Consider the following 13,638-nt stretch of genomic DNA (forward strand, 5'->3'; position numbering starts at 1 on the left):
TATACTTAACTGACTACTGCACTAAGCCAGAACTACAATACCTTCTACCAGGGAGCAGTCATAACTAACAATTGACTAAAAATTATGTATGTACTTTGGTGGCATCATTTTTTGTTCAAGCGGAAGGAAGTTATTTCTACCACCACATTCTTTGTTTAAACTCTCTGATGTTTATGATTAATTGTCGCATCATCACTCACAGACTCTCTATTCGCAATTACGTGACCCTGATTTTGAGATGAGATGACCTGAATATCGTAAACAAAAAGGATACTGTAGTTTAAAACGTTCTTGTGATCCGTTGGCCCCTTCAAACGACAGACTGATCACCGGCCATAAACACTGGCTGAATGAATAACTGTCAGAACCGTTAGTATCCTAGCAACATTCACTTATTACAACGCGATCAATTTGATGGAACGGTCGCAACAAAACGCTTACACGTCTTGCCGCAAACAACGGTCCAGTATTACCACTGATTTTGTGTTTTGGAGCTTGTAACATATCGTAAGTTGACAGATGATTTTTTTAAGTTTGCACTTGGATGTTTAGTAGCCATTTATTTCTTAATTAACTATACGAAAGAATTAATGAACGAATGGATGGATGGATATGGATGCATGGATGAATGTGTGAATCATTATTTTCCGATTAAAATTACAGAACAATAATGAATTAAAGAGAACTAAAGCAAACCATTTAAACCATATGTTTCTGCTATTACCAAGCTATTACTATCCTCGTAACATAAATATTTAACTAGGCTTAATTGTACAATCATGAATTATGTAGACTTAATATTAAAACGGGATAATTAATTAATACTAGGTGAAATCATCCTTTTTTATTGTTTAATCATATTAAATTTAAATTTAAATTGATATGTAAAGAACACAGGCTAACGACATAATAACTTAAAAAACGTGCTGTTTAATTGGTGGTGGTCTTTAATTGAAGGGGTATTGAATTAGAGGGAGACTTGTATTTATCCTGTTTGGTTATCACAATGTGTATCCGTCTGTGTATATTTTGGCCTGTGTCTTTCTGGGCCTACATAATTGCAGTACGATTGTGATCCTTCGGGGCCCGGCAAAATGTAAGTGGAGCCTCCATGTCTTCACTGTTCCACCAAAAATATTCAACACCGTTCTCTGCATCCAATCAATGAATTTAAATGCCTGTATTCGTTACAGCATAGTTGTTGTCTTAGACATAAATATACGAGTTAAGAAAACTACTTACTCTGATTCCAAAATTTGAACCTAAATCAATCAATTGCCAGAAACCAAATAATAATATTCAATGTCCTGGTTATTTCTGCATAGATTCGTTGATTATTAATTATGTTGCATAATACCTCCAAATTACATGCTAAGATCGTTTTTTTTTTGTTTTTTTTCAATATAAATACTGTACAATGTCTGGTAATAGAAATGACGCTTAGCATTAATTTAGGTAGCATTTAGAAGAGTTTAGAAAGGCAACAACACAGCCAATCGATTCGATTAAAAAACTGTTAAAAAATGAATGAAATGTAGGTGTTTTGCAGGCCTCTGGCTACCATACCTTGACACTTCATCAATTCATTTATGCCTGTATACCGTAATTTGTTATCAACCTTGACGATCATAAATACAGGATGCATGTACCAATTTGTAATTAACATCACGTAAATAAGCATCAAATAAATATATATAGACCTATTACAAACGGCAATGAACCAATTCTGTAACAAGGCCATGTTAAGGCAAAGGACTGTGAAATTGTGACTGAGTAATCTCAGAATTGTTTATAAGAAAAGAAAGTATGTAAGAAATTTACCCTGAAAATTAACATTTAAATATAAATATTATTGAGTTAGAGAGCAAGCTTTTTAAATTACAGTGGAATATCTTCGGTGTGCACGCTCCCTTGATGTTGTACATAATATAGGCCTATATATATATATATTATATATATATATATAATATATATATATTATATGTATATATGATACTGTATATAGGCCTATATATATTTTATACATATATTATATATATATATATATATATATATATATATATATTATAATGATGATCATTAATTTTGAAGAAAAACGTATTCGACTTTCCAATTATCGTTCGGATACCGTACTCTACCAACTGAGCTATTTTAGGCCAAGTGGCATTAGGCCAAAGTTAGAATGCTTAAAAAATAACAACAAAGTAAGAACAAATTGAAGCTGAACTAAATTGAGGTTTCTATTGAAAAAAAAAAAACTAACAAATCATATTCTGTACGTCATAATGTGCAGCAGGTGTACCCTCTATGAACAGTACAGTAATATACTGATATGTAATAATAAGTGTGTAAAATAATTGAACAATATAAAAACATTTTGAGCCTGAAATCTGCAAAAAAATAAGAAACTCAGCATGGGAAAACTTGTTCTGGTTCTTAAAAAATGTATATAGAATTATTATAAACGTAGGCAGAAATACAATTTACAGTACCGGTATATAGGCCTAGTTACAAATTATGTTTCTATTATGGTTATTCTCGTAGCTAATGTAGGTCTACTAACAGCGAATAAGTAAACATTCATTCCAATATTTATATTATCTGTTTCACAGCCCTTCCTCCTTTCAAATACTTCCATAGCACTAGACAAATGTCCAACTACTGTCGTTGTACTGGCAGATTCGAACACACTAATTCGTGCAATTCGAAATATTCCAATAAAAAAAAAACAAAGATAAACAAACTGTAGAACCTTGTAGTAGCATGTCTGGTGGATATTAAAGTATTATTATTCATCCATATAAAGCGTAGGTGCAGGCCTAGGGTACCGGTAGAAGCATTCACACTGTGCCAATCATACGATGAACAATGCCGTCCACATTATTATTACAATAATATTATTGTTAAGATTATTAGTATATTAGTCTAGTACATGTATTGTCATTATCATAACAACATATTTAAATGGGTTTTGATTTCGATTTATCTCTAATTCTAATTTATACTCTTTATTCCAACATTAGGCCTAGGCCTATTATTATTATTTCATTATCAATATTCCGTTATTTATATTCTTATTGTTAAGAGCATAAGCCTAGAATTTTAGAAAGGCATTAAAATATTAATTGATCTTTAAAATATAGAAAAGCCTATAATTATTTTAAAAACAATTCAATAAAAACACAAACTTAAAGGAAAAAAAAAATAACACGATATCGTTATAGTTAACTACTTAAAGACAACACAATTTTGTGGCATGCTTGGATATAAACCTATACATTTAAACCAAGCTAGAGACTTAATAAGAGCATGATAAGAGCGTGCATCGACCTATGGCTACTCCGACTACGTTTAATGTTGGAGCAAGCATGGAATATTAAGACCTACCCACAGCCGCTTTCAATCTGGCATTCAATCATCAAGAAAGATAATACTTGATTATTACAATAAGGTGGTACAGACATTAAAAACCTAGCCGCAAATACAGTACCGTACTCTTCTTCTCCTTATAAGGGTTCTTCTCTCCTTATGAGGGTTACTTGTTTGTTTGTTTTATTAGTCTTTCCACACACAACATAAAAAGTAATATAAATTCAAACTTAACTAATATTACAAAAGTAGAAAAAAAAAATCATATATACTGTAAATTAGATATCAAATCTAAGGAATTCCAAAGTTTAGGTCCATTATAAAGAATAGATTTTTTAAATAAGAGAAGATATATATTTTTCAGATAAGACAATAGCAGCTTGGGCGCAAAATACTGGATATGTTAAAAATAACCATTTAATGGCCTTTCACCCTAAATACCATAAATACCCTACCTTATGCCAATGCATAGGCCTATGTACCATGTTATTTGTGACAGAAGAATTATTTTATTCATTTTTTTTTTTTTTTTTTTACAATTTGGAAGTAATCAGCAAGAAAATGTGCTAATTTTGCCAAAAAACAACAAACAAACAAACAAACAAAAAACCACATGTAGGATAACAAATTCGAGTCCTAATGTAGCGGATGCTGGTCCGGTTGGTGGTAGCTACAACATGTGTGAAAATCATAATTGTACTTGAAATACCTTTCGGAGATAATTTGGTGGACAGAGAAAAACACAAAACGTTATTTTCGTAGTATAGATTGAAGACCTTGCAATCTAGCTAGAACATCGTGGTAACATTATATGATTTGATTGCTCTAAATTCAACATTCCACTTAGGCCTCAAGCACAATCTCAACATAAAGTAATTCAAGTTTCAATCAATATTCAACTTAAACGCAATTCGGAGGTATTCGTATGATGATAAAACGACTTGCCATACGAGTGACATCTCATGTTGCGTGATAGTTTAACATACATACGTTGCTATAACTGTACGCACAATACCACCACATTCGGTAATTGTACATTGCCTCTTAACCGTGTCAGTTACATTATAAGCATACATGGGGGAGGCGTGTACTTATTTTTTTTTTAAGATCATAAAAAAGATCGGGTAGTAAACTTTAGTTGTCTGGGGACATGTTCTGGTTTCAGACCCTGTTTTTTTGTCAATTACGTTGGATTTAAGTAATAATAATTTATATTTAATACATTTCTTATGAATAACAGGACTACAATTGAACTCTCCTTAAAGACACCCTTATTAAAAGAAGGGTAAGGGGACACCATTTCTTGGCCGCGATTTGGGGGAAATTTTATCTTTTAACACTATGGATAGCCTTATTCAGGGGACACCCCTACTCTATTAAGAAACACTTGTTTTTTTATCGTACTCGTACGATGATGACGATGATCGAAACAGTATAGGGTTTGCTGGATTCCGTTCTTTCCAGTCGTTTTTATTGTATCACTGTAGGTAATAGTTTAATTATAGTTTATTATACTACAGAATTTTAGTTTAAGAAAGCAAAAAGGAAGAATAGAAAAGAAATTTCGAACTCTTTGACGTTTTTTTCCGAAAGTTTAATAGCGAAATATGTAAGATAAATTCTATTTACAATAGCAATTCAATTCAATTATTCACATAATACATCGTATGATAATGCAAAAAAAAAAAAAAAAAAAAAAAAAAAACCCATTAGGCCTATTGTTGTCTTTTTTTTTTTTTTTTTGTTCTTATTTTTTTGTTATAAACGTAGAGCAGTAATTATCAGAAATCAAAAGGTACAAGCTTATCACGTTTCGTAAATCGCCATTGAATCTTAAATTTTAATGAATTACGCTTATCGTCGTTATTAAAAATGTTTAGTCCTGGTCTGGTCTGGTTGAAGATTATATTTTCAATTTGGTCTGCATATCTTTAAGAAATATAAAATGTTGAGTCTACTACTAGCCTACCAGGTGTGACTCAACAATCAAAGAAGATACCTGGAACTCATTAAGGTTCATACAACATGCGTCAGCGGTCCTCAAACTCATTAAATGTCGGTTTTCTGTGTGTTCTATCAAACCATAGATACCATCTATCAAACCATAGATACCATGCACTGAAGTTTTTCGAAATATATAAATTTCGAACTTGGTCGCAACATGTCAGTCATGAACATTGTTCCATATTATTGAGGATGTCAGCTGATATGCTTCCGGGTCACTTGAGGTGAGCGGTTGCACTCCCACACCATCGCACACCTCTCCTCCTGGTTGAAGATTATATTTTCAATTTGGTCTGCATATCTTTAAAAAATATAAAATGTTGAGTCTACTACTAGCCTACCAGGTGTGGCTCAACAATCAAAGAAGATACCTGGAACTCATTAAGGTTCATACAACATGCGTCAGCGGTCCTCAAACTCATTAAATGTCGGTTTTCTGTGTGTTCTATCAAACCATAGATACCATGCACTGAAGTTTTTCGAAATAAATAAATTTCGAACTTGGTCGCAACATGTCAGTCATGAACATTGTTCCATATTATTGAGGATGTCAGCTGATATGCTTCCGGGTCACTTGAGGTGAGCGGTTGCACTCCCACACCATCGCACACCTCTCCTCTTCAGGAGTGTGAAATACTTGCGTTTAAAAATGATACACTTTCAAAAAAATCCATCTAATGTAGCTATGTTTTCGTGTTGCTATAAAATAAATTACCTACCCTAAAATAATTACTTACCCCAACAAATTAAGCTACGACAAGATAGAGGGTGCTTAAAGTTTCACCCTTTTTGGTTCAATTCAAGCGTGAAAAAAATAATAGTCAAACAATTTCCTTCAGCCCTGGTAGGATGGATGAGATGGATGGATGGAAGAATGGGAGGATGGAAGAGTGAATGGATAGATGGATGATCATGATGAATGTATAAATGAATGAATGATATATTGAATGAATGAATGAACAAATGAATAAACCAAGGAACGAACGAACAAACAAACAAAACTAAATAAATGGATGAATGAACGGATGGATGAATTGACAAGTGGATGAATGGATGAATGGATTGAAAGGCGATCGAATAAGTGAATGCATGGCTGGGTGGATGAATGAATATTAATATAATTTAAAGCTGACATTCGATTAAGTACGCTGACACTTGATTGCCTATAGTAATCTAGTCGTAAATCAATTCATTGCAAGTATTATCAATCATCTAAAGATACGATTTGAAGCTTAACGACGGATAACAGATATCATTTTTACCATAACAATTGAGACAATTCAATATAGTAATAACTTTACATAACTATCAAAAAATTTAACAATTATAACGTTCTAAATTGAGGAAAAACAAGACCTTAAAATATTAATAATAATAATAATAATAATAATAATAATAGAAACAAAATTAATACCATAACAATATTGTAATGATAATAGTATTTAATGATAACAATAATAATAATAATAATAATAATATAAATCATCAAAGGTACATATACAGTGTTTAAATAAGGACATGATGGAACATCGCAGGCTACCCTGTATATGTACCTTTGATGATTTATATTATATTTATTCAACAGTGTTAACGGCTAACTCCCTTCAATAGTAATAATGTTAATAATACGTTGGTATCATAATTGTTTCAATCTCTATTATATCATTAATAATACAGATCAATATATTATATATAAAAATATATAATATATATATTATATAATATATATATATATATATATATATATATACATGGACAATATGCTTCTGCATGTATTAGAAATTGTCGCGCGAGAAATATATCAAGTTTTAAATTTTAATTCTGAAAGACAAGACCATGCTACAGGCAATATATTCAATCATAAAAATTACAACCGCCATCGAATATTTCAGCTTGATGAGGATGGAAGTACTCGGAAGTTCTAATTCACATTTATTCATATCAAGAGGAGAGGAATTGTTTTTTTATTTATTGAGCGAAGGCTCCACTGTGGAGCTCTTGATTGGTGGTTGGTGATTGTATTGAGACAAGCATTTTGTGTATATGTTCGTCTTGTGAAAGTGTATTGTGAGTAGGACGTATTGTGAGTAGGACGTTCATGTGCTTTAAAAATATAAAACGAATAAATAATGGCAAAAAATTGAAAGGAAGATTGGCCTGAAGGCAAAGAAGAATAAAAGAGAAGACATGATAACGATGGCCCGAAGGGAGGCTGTTATGACAACGTAATAATTAAACACGTTATAAGAATACTGATCATTACGTGACGTGATCAAGTCATATAATACAATATACGGTAATATAATATATATATACAATATACGGTAATATAATATATATATATATATATATATATATATATATATAAATGAATATAAAGTTGTCAGTTCAGGCAACGTATAGTACTCGATGCTATGCAGAGCGGTATAATAATAATAATAATAAGATGTCCACATGCCAATCAAATCAACAGTAAATATCTTGGTCAGTGACAAATAGCAAGCTTCCTACATCTAATAAATTCCGCTAAGCAGAGTGATAGTTTTTTTGCTTCTAACCAGTTTGGAAGACCCAATTATCCCATCCTAGAGCTGTGTTAAAAGGTGATGGACTGACGCAATTAGGCGTACCTTCATCTATTTTATATTAGCAAAAAAACAGTTGGAAACATGCAGGAACACGTCAGCAATTAATTAAAGTTAAAGATATTTCAAGTTAAATATTTCCGACTATACCGGTACAACTACTCCTTCAAATAAAATAGGGCAAATTTATTGTTAAGAAAATTAGAAGCATACAAAAAACACAAAATGATTACTACGGTAATTTACTATAAAGGCCGAATGTACAGTTAATAACGTCAAAATTGGCATTTATAATAATCTTCCATGAAATAACCAATAGGGTTAGATATGAGAAACTATATTATATATTGCAGTGGACTTGTTGTCCTAAATACAAAATGGAATCATTAAAAAAGTAACAATATATATTGTTTAATTATTAAAGCATACGCTATCCATCATAGTCATTATCTGCCATTTAATGATGTGTTGATTTATCTATTCTATAGTAATAAAGGCGCTGCGGTGTGTCGATTAAGAAATACGGATAAGAAATGAGAGAATTTTTAAAGTTAATGGGATGGGCTTTCAGGTAAAAAATCATGAATACTATATATCTTACGATTGGCCTGTCTTACATGCATAACGCGTGAACAACTTAAATTGTTTTATTTCATTGTACGTTCCTACAAACGGTAGACATCATTCACAATATAACCACAGGGGAAGACCGATCATTTAGCCTATATTGTGTAAATGACGTCTTCCATTGTATTTTATAAGGGGTTCTGCGGGATGTTGGAGTACACGTGTATTAACTGCTATGTTATAAACGTTTATCAGTTGTTTTTTTATCAGCAATTTTATGATCAAACTGATTACGTTGTTAAAGTATAAGTAGCAGTAAGTCAACACTTAGGGACATTCATTACCGACCGGGCTAGTTTGCTGTGCTGTGCTAAATAGTCAGAGGCTCTCGAAGGTAAATATTAACATGCTCCAAATTGTCATTTGGAACATTTTTCAGTCTGAAGCGATAAGCTTCGACTTCAACATCACACATATTCGACATATGTATTAAATAGTTTAAATTAACAACTTGTATTTCTCCCTCTTCAGCTTAGAGAAGACCTTACGACGGACGAACTACAATGAATACAACTGAGCCCCCATCACGGGCTTTTACAACGACTGTCGCAGCTATCATCATTTTATTTTGTATCGTTGGTCTATTAGGAAATATATTGGTCATTCTGGCGATTTTTAATAAGAAGCGTCTTCGAACTTTACCCAACTCGTTCATTGCCAGCATGAGTCTCGCGGATATTGTGTACATCACTTGCGGGGCAGCTCCGGGAGCCGGTGCTTTTATGAACCGGGGCTGGAGCAGCGAACACATTTGTGCGATAAATCAGTACGTTATATTAGGGTTTTGTTTTATATCGTTACTACACATGGTATGCATAGCCGTCAGCAGGTTCATCCACGTTGTACATTATACGTCAGCTGCCCATACTTTGAACCGACGTAACGTACTTTTAGCTCTTCTCATAACGTGGACGCTGTTGCCTGTATTTTTAATACCGTACCATTTCATCGTCGCTGGCGGCCCTTTTTATTTACAAAAAGCATTTCGTTGTGTCACTCTGTCCGATAATTCTCAAGTAGGTATCACTGCTTTCCTGTATTTAGTTTGCTTTGTTTTGCCCAGTGTTATCGTTGTAGTATGTTACGTTAAAATAAGAACGTTTGTTAAGAAAAAGAAACAGCAATTATCATTGCATTTACGGAAGAGTGAGAATAAAAAGAAAGAACAAACAATAGAACCAACTTTCAAAGTGGAGAATTGTCAAAATGAAAAAGGAGCCGCAGACGAGCATAGTCCCTCTGTTGCTAGCGACGCACAAGACGCGAAAACAGCATTCTCAATATCAAATGGAACGGGTATTCGACCTACACCACCATTTCCCGAAACAGTGGCTTGCTCGACATATGATGAAACCGTCGAAAAAAGTTTGACAAACGAGGTGGACGCACATTCCACCAAAGACCATCCGTACATTCCCAGTCAAAAAACAATTGACATCTTGGACGATAATGACATAAGTGATACGAAACCGTATAACGACATTCAAAATAGTGAGAATGATGGTGCTCATACGTCAATGAGTCAGTACGCAGGTAACGATGGTAACCTACATAGCAACGTTACTGCCGATACGTCAATGAAACAAGTCAGTAAAGAGGGGTGCCAAATTTCAACAAATGTTGGCAATAATTGTGTAACTTTCACGGAAATTTCAAACATAAAACGCAGCGTAAACGAAAACGCCGCTAAAAGTGATCAAGCACAAGAAAGAAGCAATCGATTACGCATCAGCCAATGCGGATTAAAGGCAAAATCGTCGCGATCTATCAGGATACGAAGAATACGACTGATACGGCGGAACCCCCACTTCAGATCGATAAGTGACGAAGAATTGCAGCTCAATAGAATGATGGCCGTTGTATTCGTCATCATCTGGATTGGCTACATTCCATATCCGCTTGTGCGTTTCTTGGATAAAAATGACACCACGATTAGCGGGACTGTTTATATCGCCACAACCCTGTTGCTGTACGTAGCGGGCTGTTTGAACCCCATTGTATACGGCGTAATGCATAAACGCTTTCGTGCCGCGTTCATTGAGATGCTTACGTTCAAGTTGATCAGTCTTAGTAAGATAGGTATTGTGCTAAACGACGGCACCAACTCCGATACCATCGACCAAAACGGAAGCGCTGATTTAAACATGCAAATTCGCTCGGAATGTCCGTAGTATTATAGCCGAATTCGTTTTAGCGGCGAAAGTAAATAATATAGTAGTATTTGGACAAGTACTGTAAATGACCAAAATGAATTTACAGCTTTTCTGAATTTGTATATTACTTTTAATATCCGAGTAATTATCAAAATAATGTAATCGTATGTGCTGTGCGGATATACCTACATATGACGTCACTAAATGTTTTGCCTATGCCAGTATTTTCAACGAAGACATTGATTGTCGATTATGAACATATATTTTCATTCGTGTATTAATTTATTGATAGGATAAGCTATTACTGTATTTATAATGAAAACAATCAGTTGGTAAAAGTATTTACTTTACACTACCAGCTTTCACCCCAATCGATGGGGCTTCATTAGGTGTATTCACCATTACTTTTTAATGTCGATTTTATTCTTTCGTGGTTATATTTTATGGTGCTAAGCATTGAAAATTACAAAGATAGTGGTATATCATGTTTATTATAATTTAAAAAATGTTTAAATTATTATCGTTATACAATATTTTTGTAATAATTGCCATATATTGTAAGCAAGAACTAATTTTGTATATTTTAACATTTTTTAAATTAGTTTAAGTACTGAGCTTTTTAAGTAACAAATTTGTTTCGTTAACTTTTGTCAATTGTTAATGTACAATAATTGCTTTAGGCCTATGTGTTTTTAATGTTTTTATATTGAACGCACCTTGGAGATGGGATTCAATAAACTATTACAAGCCTTTTTCACAATTGCTAAAAAAAGAAGAGTAATATTATTATTATTTATTGATGTACCCATCAGCTTTTATTTCGTGTTGAATCTGCCGAGAATCCATGGCAATCAAACAAAAGCGGGTACAAGATTCTTTATTATATCTTTAACTGTTCCCTGCTTTAACGATAGGCTATGGAGGTGTCCTCCTTCAGGTCCCCTCGAAAAACCTTAATGTAATTACCCCGATTCGACCGGGTTAGGCGAAGCTCTCCTCGAAGGGGATACTACTGATACAGAAAAATTATAGTTCAAAACTAATTGCCTATACTTTTGTTAAATAATCGAAGAGATTGTTAATTGAGACATGTTCTTGTTGTATGTATCAGTTATTTTATTGGTGCTCACGTGGTATATCTCATGGTTTGATGGACTAATAAAGAACACGTTAAAAAATTAAACATTGTAATTCAGAAAGCAATAATAACCGAAGCGGCTCAGTCGCTTTGATTCAATAACTAGTTTTGGGCTATTATTAGTTAATTACGTAGAATAATATACTTTATCTTCTTCATAAAACAATAAAAGATATTGTTCATGTTCACACGCATAGAAAATGAAATATTATTTCACATTATGTATAAATAATCATCCAGAAGTCTACTATAAGAAATTGAAAGTGGAAAGGAAAAGAGAAATTTCGGATGCACAGCTTATGAAATGACATCTACTGTTAAATTCACTTTATTGCAATATAAATGCTTGCAAGGCCATTAAAACTAGAAGATAAAGTAACAGGCTTGTTAGATCTTGCGAAGGCGGTTTGGCGCAGTGAAAACGCTTTGATTTCCCAACCTCGAGGGGTTTTTCTTCTTATATATACATACATACATACATACATACATACATACATACATATATACCTGTCTCTTATACACATCTAGATGTGTATAAGAGACAGATACAGTCTAGTACGGTATCCTCCTGGCCTAATCCGATAAACGAAATTATATTCTAAATATGGTATGAATTTAAACTATTAAATTCGATGTAGTTGTTTCATTATTTTCTATTTATATATATATATATATATATATATATATATAGGCCTATGACAAAAAACCATAGCATACTTATATAGTATTAGTATAGCTTTATTATTTGTCATTAACTTTTATAGGCCTATTCATACATTTCTTGTTATTTCTATAAACCAGATTTTATGACGCAGTTTTCATCGCAACTGAATCTGATTTTGAATATACAGTATGGCATTGCTTTGAATAAACCCCTGCCTTTGGTTTGCAATATAGTAGTATAATTCAACAATAATTCGTATCACGAACCATGGCTGTTTGGTTAAATTATATTAATATAAGATGATGACATACAGACCTGATCGATATATATCTTTTATAAATTAGAATTTTAGAACAAAGAGAATAATGTATTAATTCTGAATTGAATATTTCACCAAATAATTCGATCATTAATTGATGTTTGATTACATTGATAGTATCAACGTCGGCGAAGCAGCAGACAGACAGAAGGCTTTACTCTTTTTCCAGTTGACATAAGCTCTTCAAACACCAGTTTATGAGAATCATCGATGCTACAGCCGTCGTAAATCCTCTACTCGGCGCCGACTGTTTCAATATAAATATCGCCTATTGGCCATGCCCAGAACTTCGCAAACGTATTTTACTATATTTACCATGTAATGAAATAGTAATGCTTATTTACTTATCTGCTATTTCGGGCTTATAAAATCTAGCGGTCTGTCGTGATTTGAGTTCTAACCACGGTTTACGGGTCACTTCTCACCTATAACTTACTAGGCGTACTTAACCTCAAGTGCTCGCTTCTGAAGAGCAAGATTAAATTTATTTGAATATTAAATTTTAATGAAACGTTGATGTTTTTTAAATTTAAAAAGGTAGTCACGATGGTAATACAATTTCGATAATGATCATGATTAAAGCTAATCAATGATGATTATGAAAAGTATGATTAGGATTTTGATGATAATGAACGGAATGATGACAATAATAATGATGTAATATCGATTTTGGTGATGGTGACGATCACGATGATAGAGGAGATGATGCTGATAAATATAGTTATGATGATGATGACGACGATGGTGACGATAACAACGATGATGATGATGATGATGAT

The 13,638-nt window shown here is 33.0% G+C and overlaps 1 protein-coding gene across 2 annotated transcripts; it reads left to right on the forward strand.

Moving 5' to 3' along the window:
* Positions 1-222: 222 nt before the first annotated feature.
* On the forward strand, positions 223-12,202 carry LOC117113888 (G-protein coupled receptor moody-like). 2 transcript variants are annotated; one of them, XM_033257366.1, is made up of 2 exons: positions 223-507; positions 9,057-12,201. In XM_033257366.1, exon 2 carries the CDS (start codon positions 9,089-9,091, stop codon positions 10,754-10,756), a length of 1,668 nt encoding a protein of 555 aa, XP_033113257.1. In that variant the 5' UTR covers positions 223-507; positions 9,057-9,088; the 3' UTR covers positions 10,757-12,201. The 2 variants fall into 2 exon arrangements, with proteins under 2 accessions (XP_033113257.1, XP_033113258.1); XM_033257367.1 differs by lacking the exon at positions 223-507 and adding an exon at positions 8,418-8,919 and having other exon boundaries at positions 9,057-12,202.
* Positions 12,203-13,638: the final 1,436 nt, after the last annotated feature.

Source organism: Anneissia japonica, unplaced genomic scaffold, assembly GCF_011630105.1.
Source record: "Anneissia japonica isolate Jap-2015-1 unplaced genomic scaffold, ASM1163010v1 scaffold1417_len1240632_cov203, whole genome shotgun sequence".
Taxonomy (NCBI): Eukaryota; Metazoa; Echinodermata; class Crinoidea; order Comatulida; family Comatulidae; genus Anneissia; species Anneissia japonica.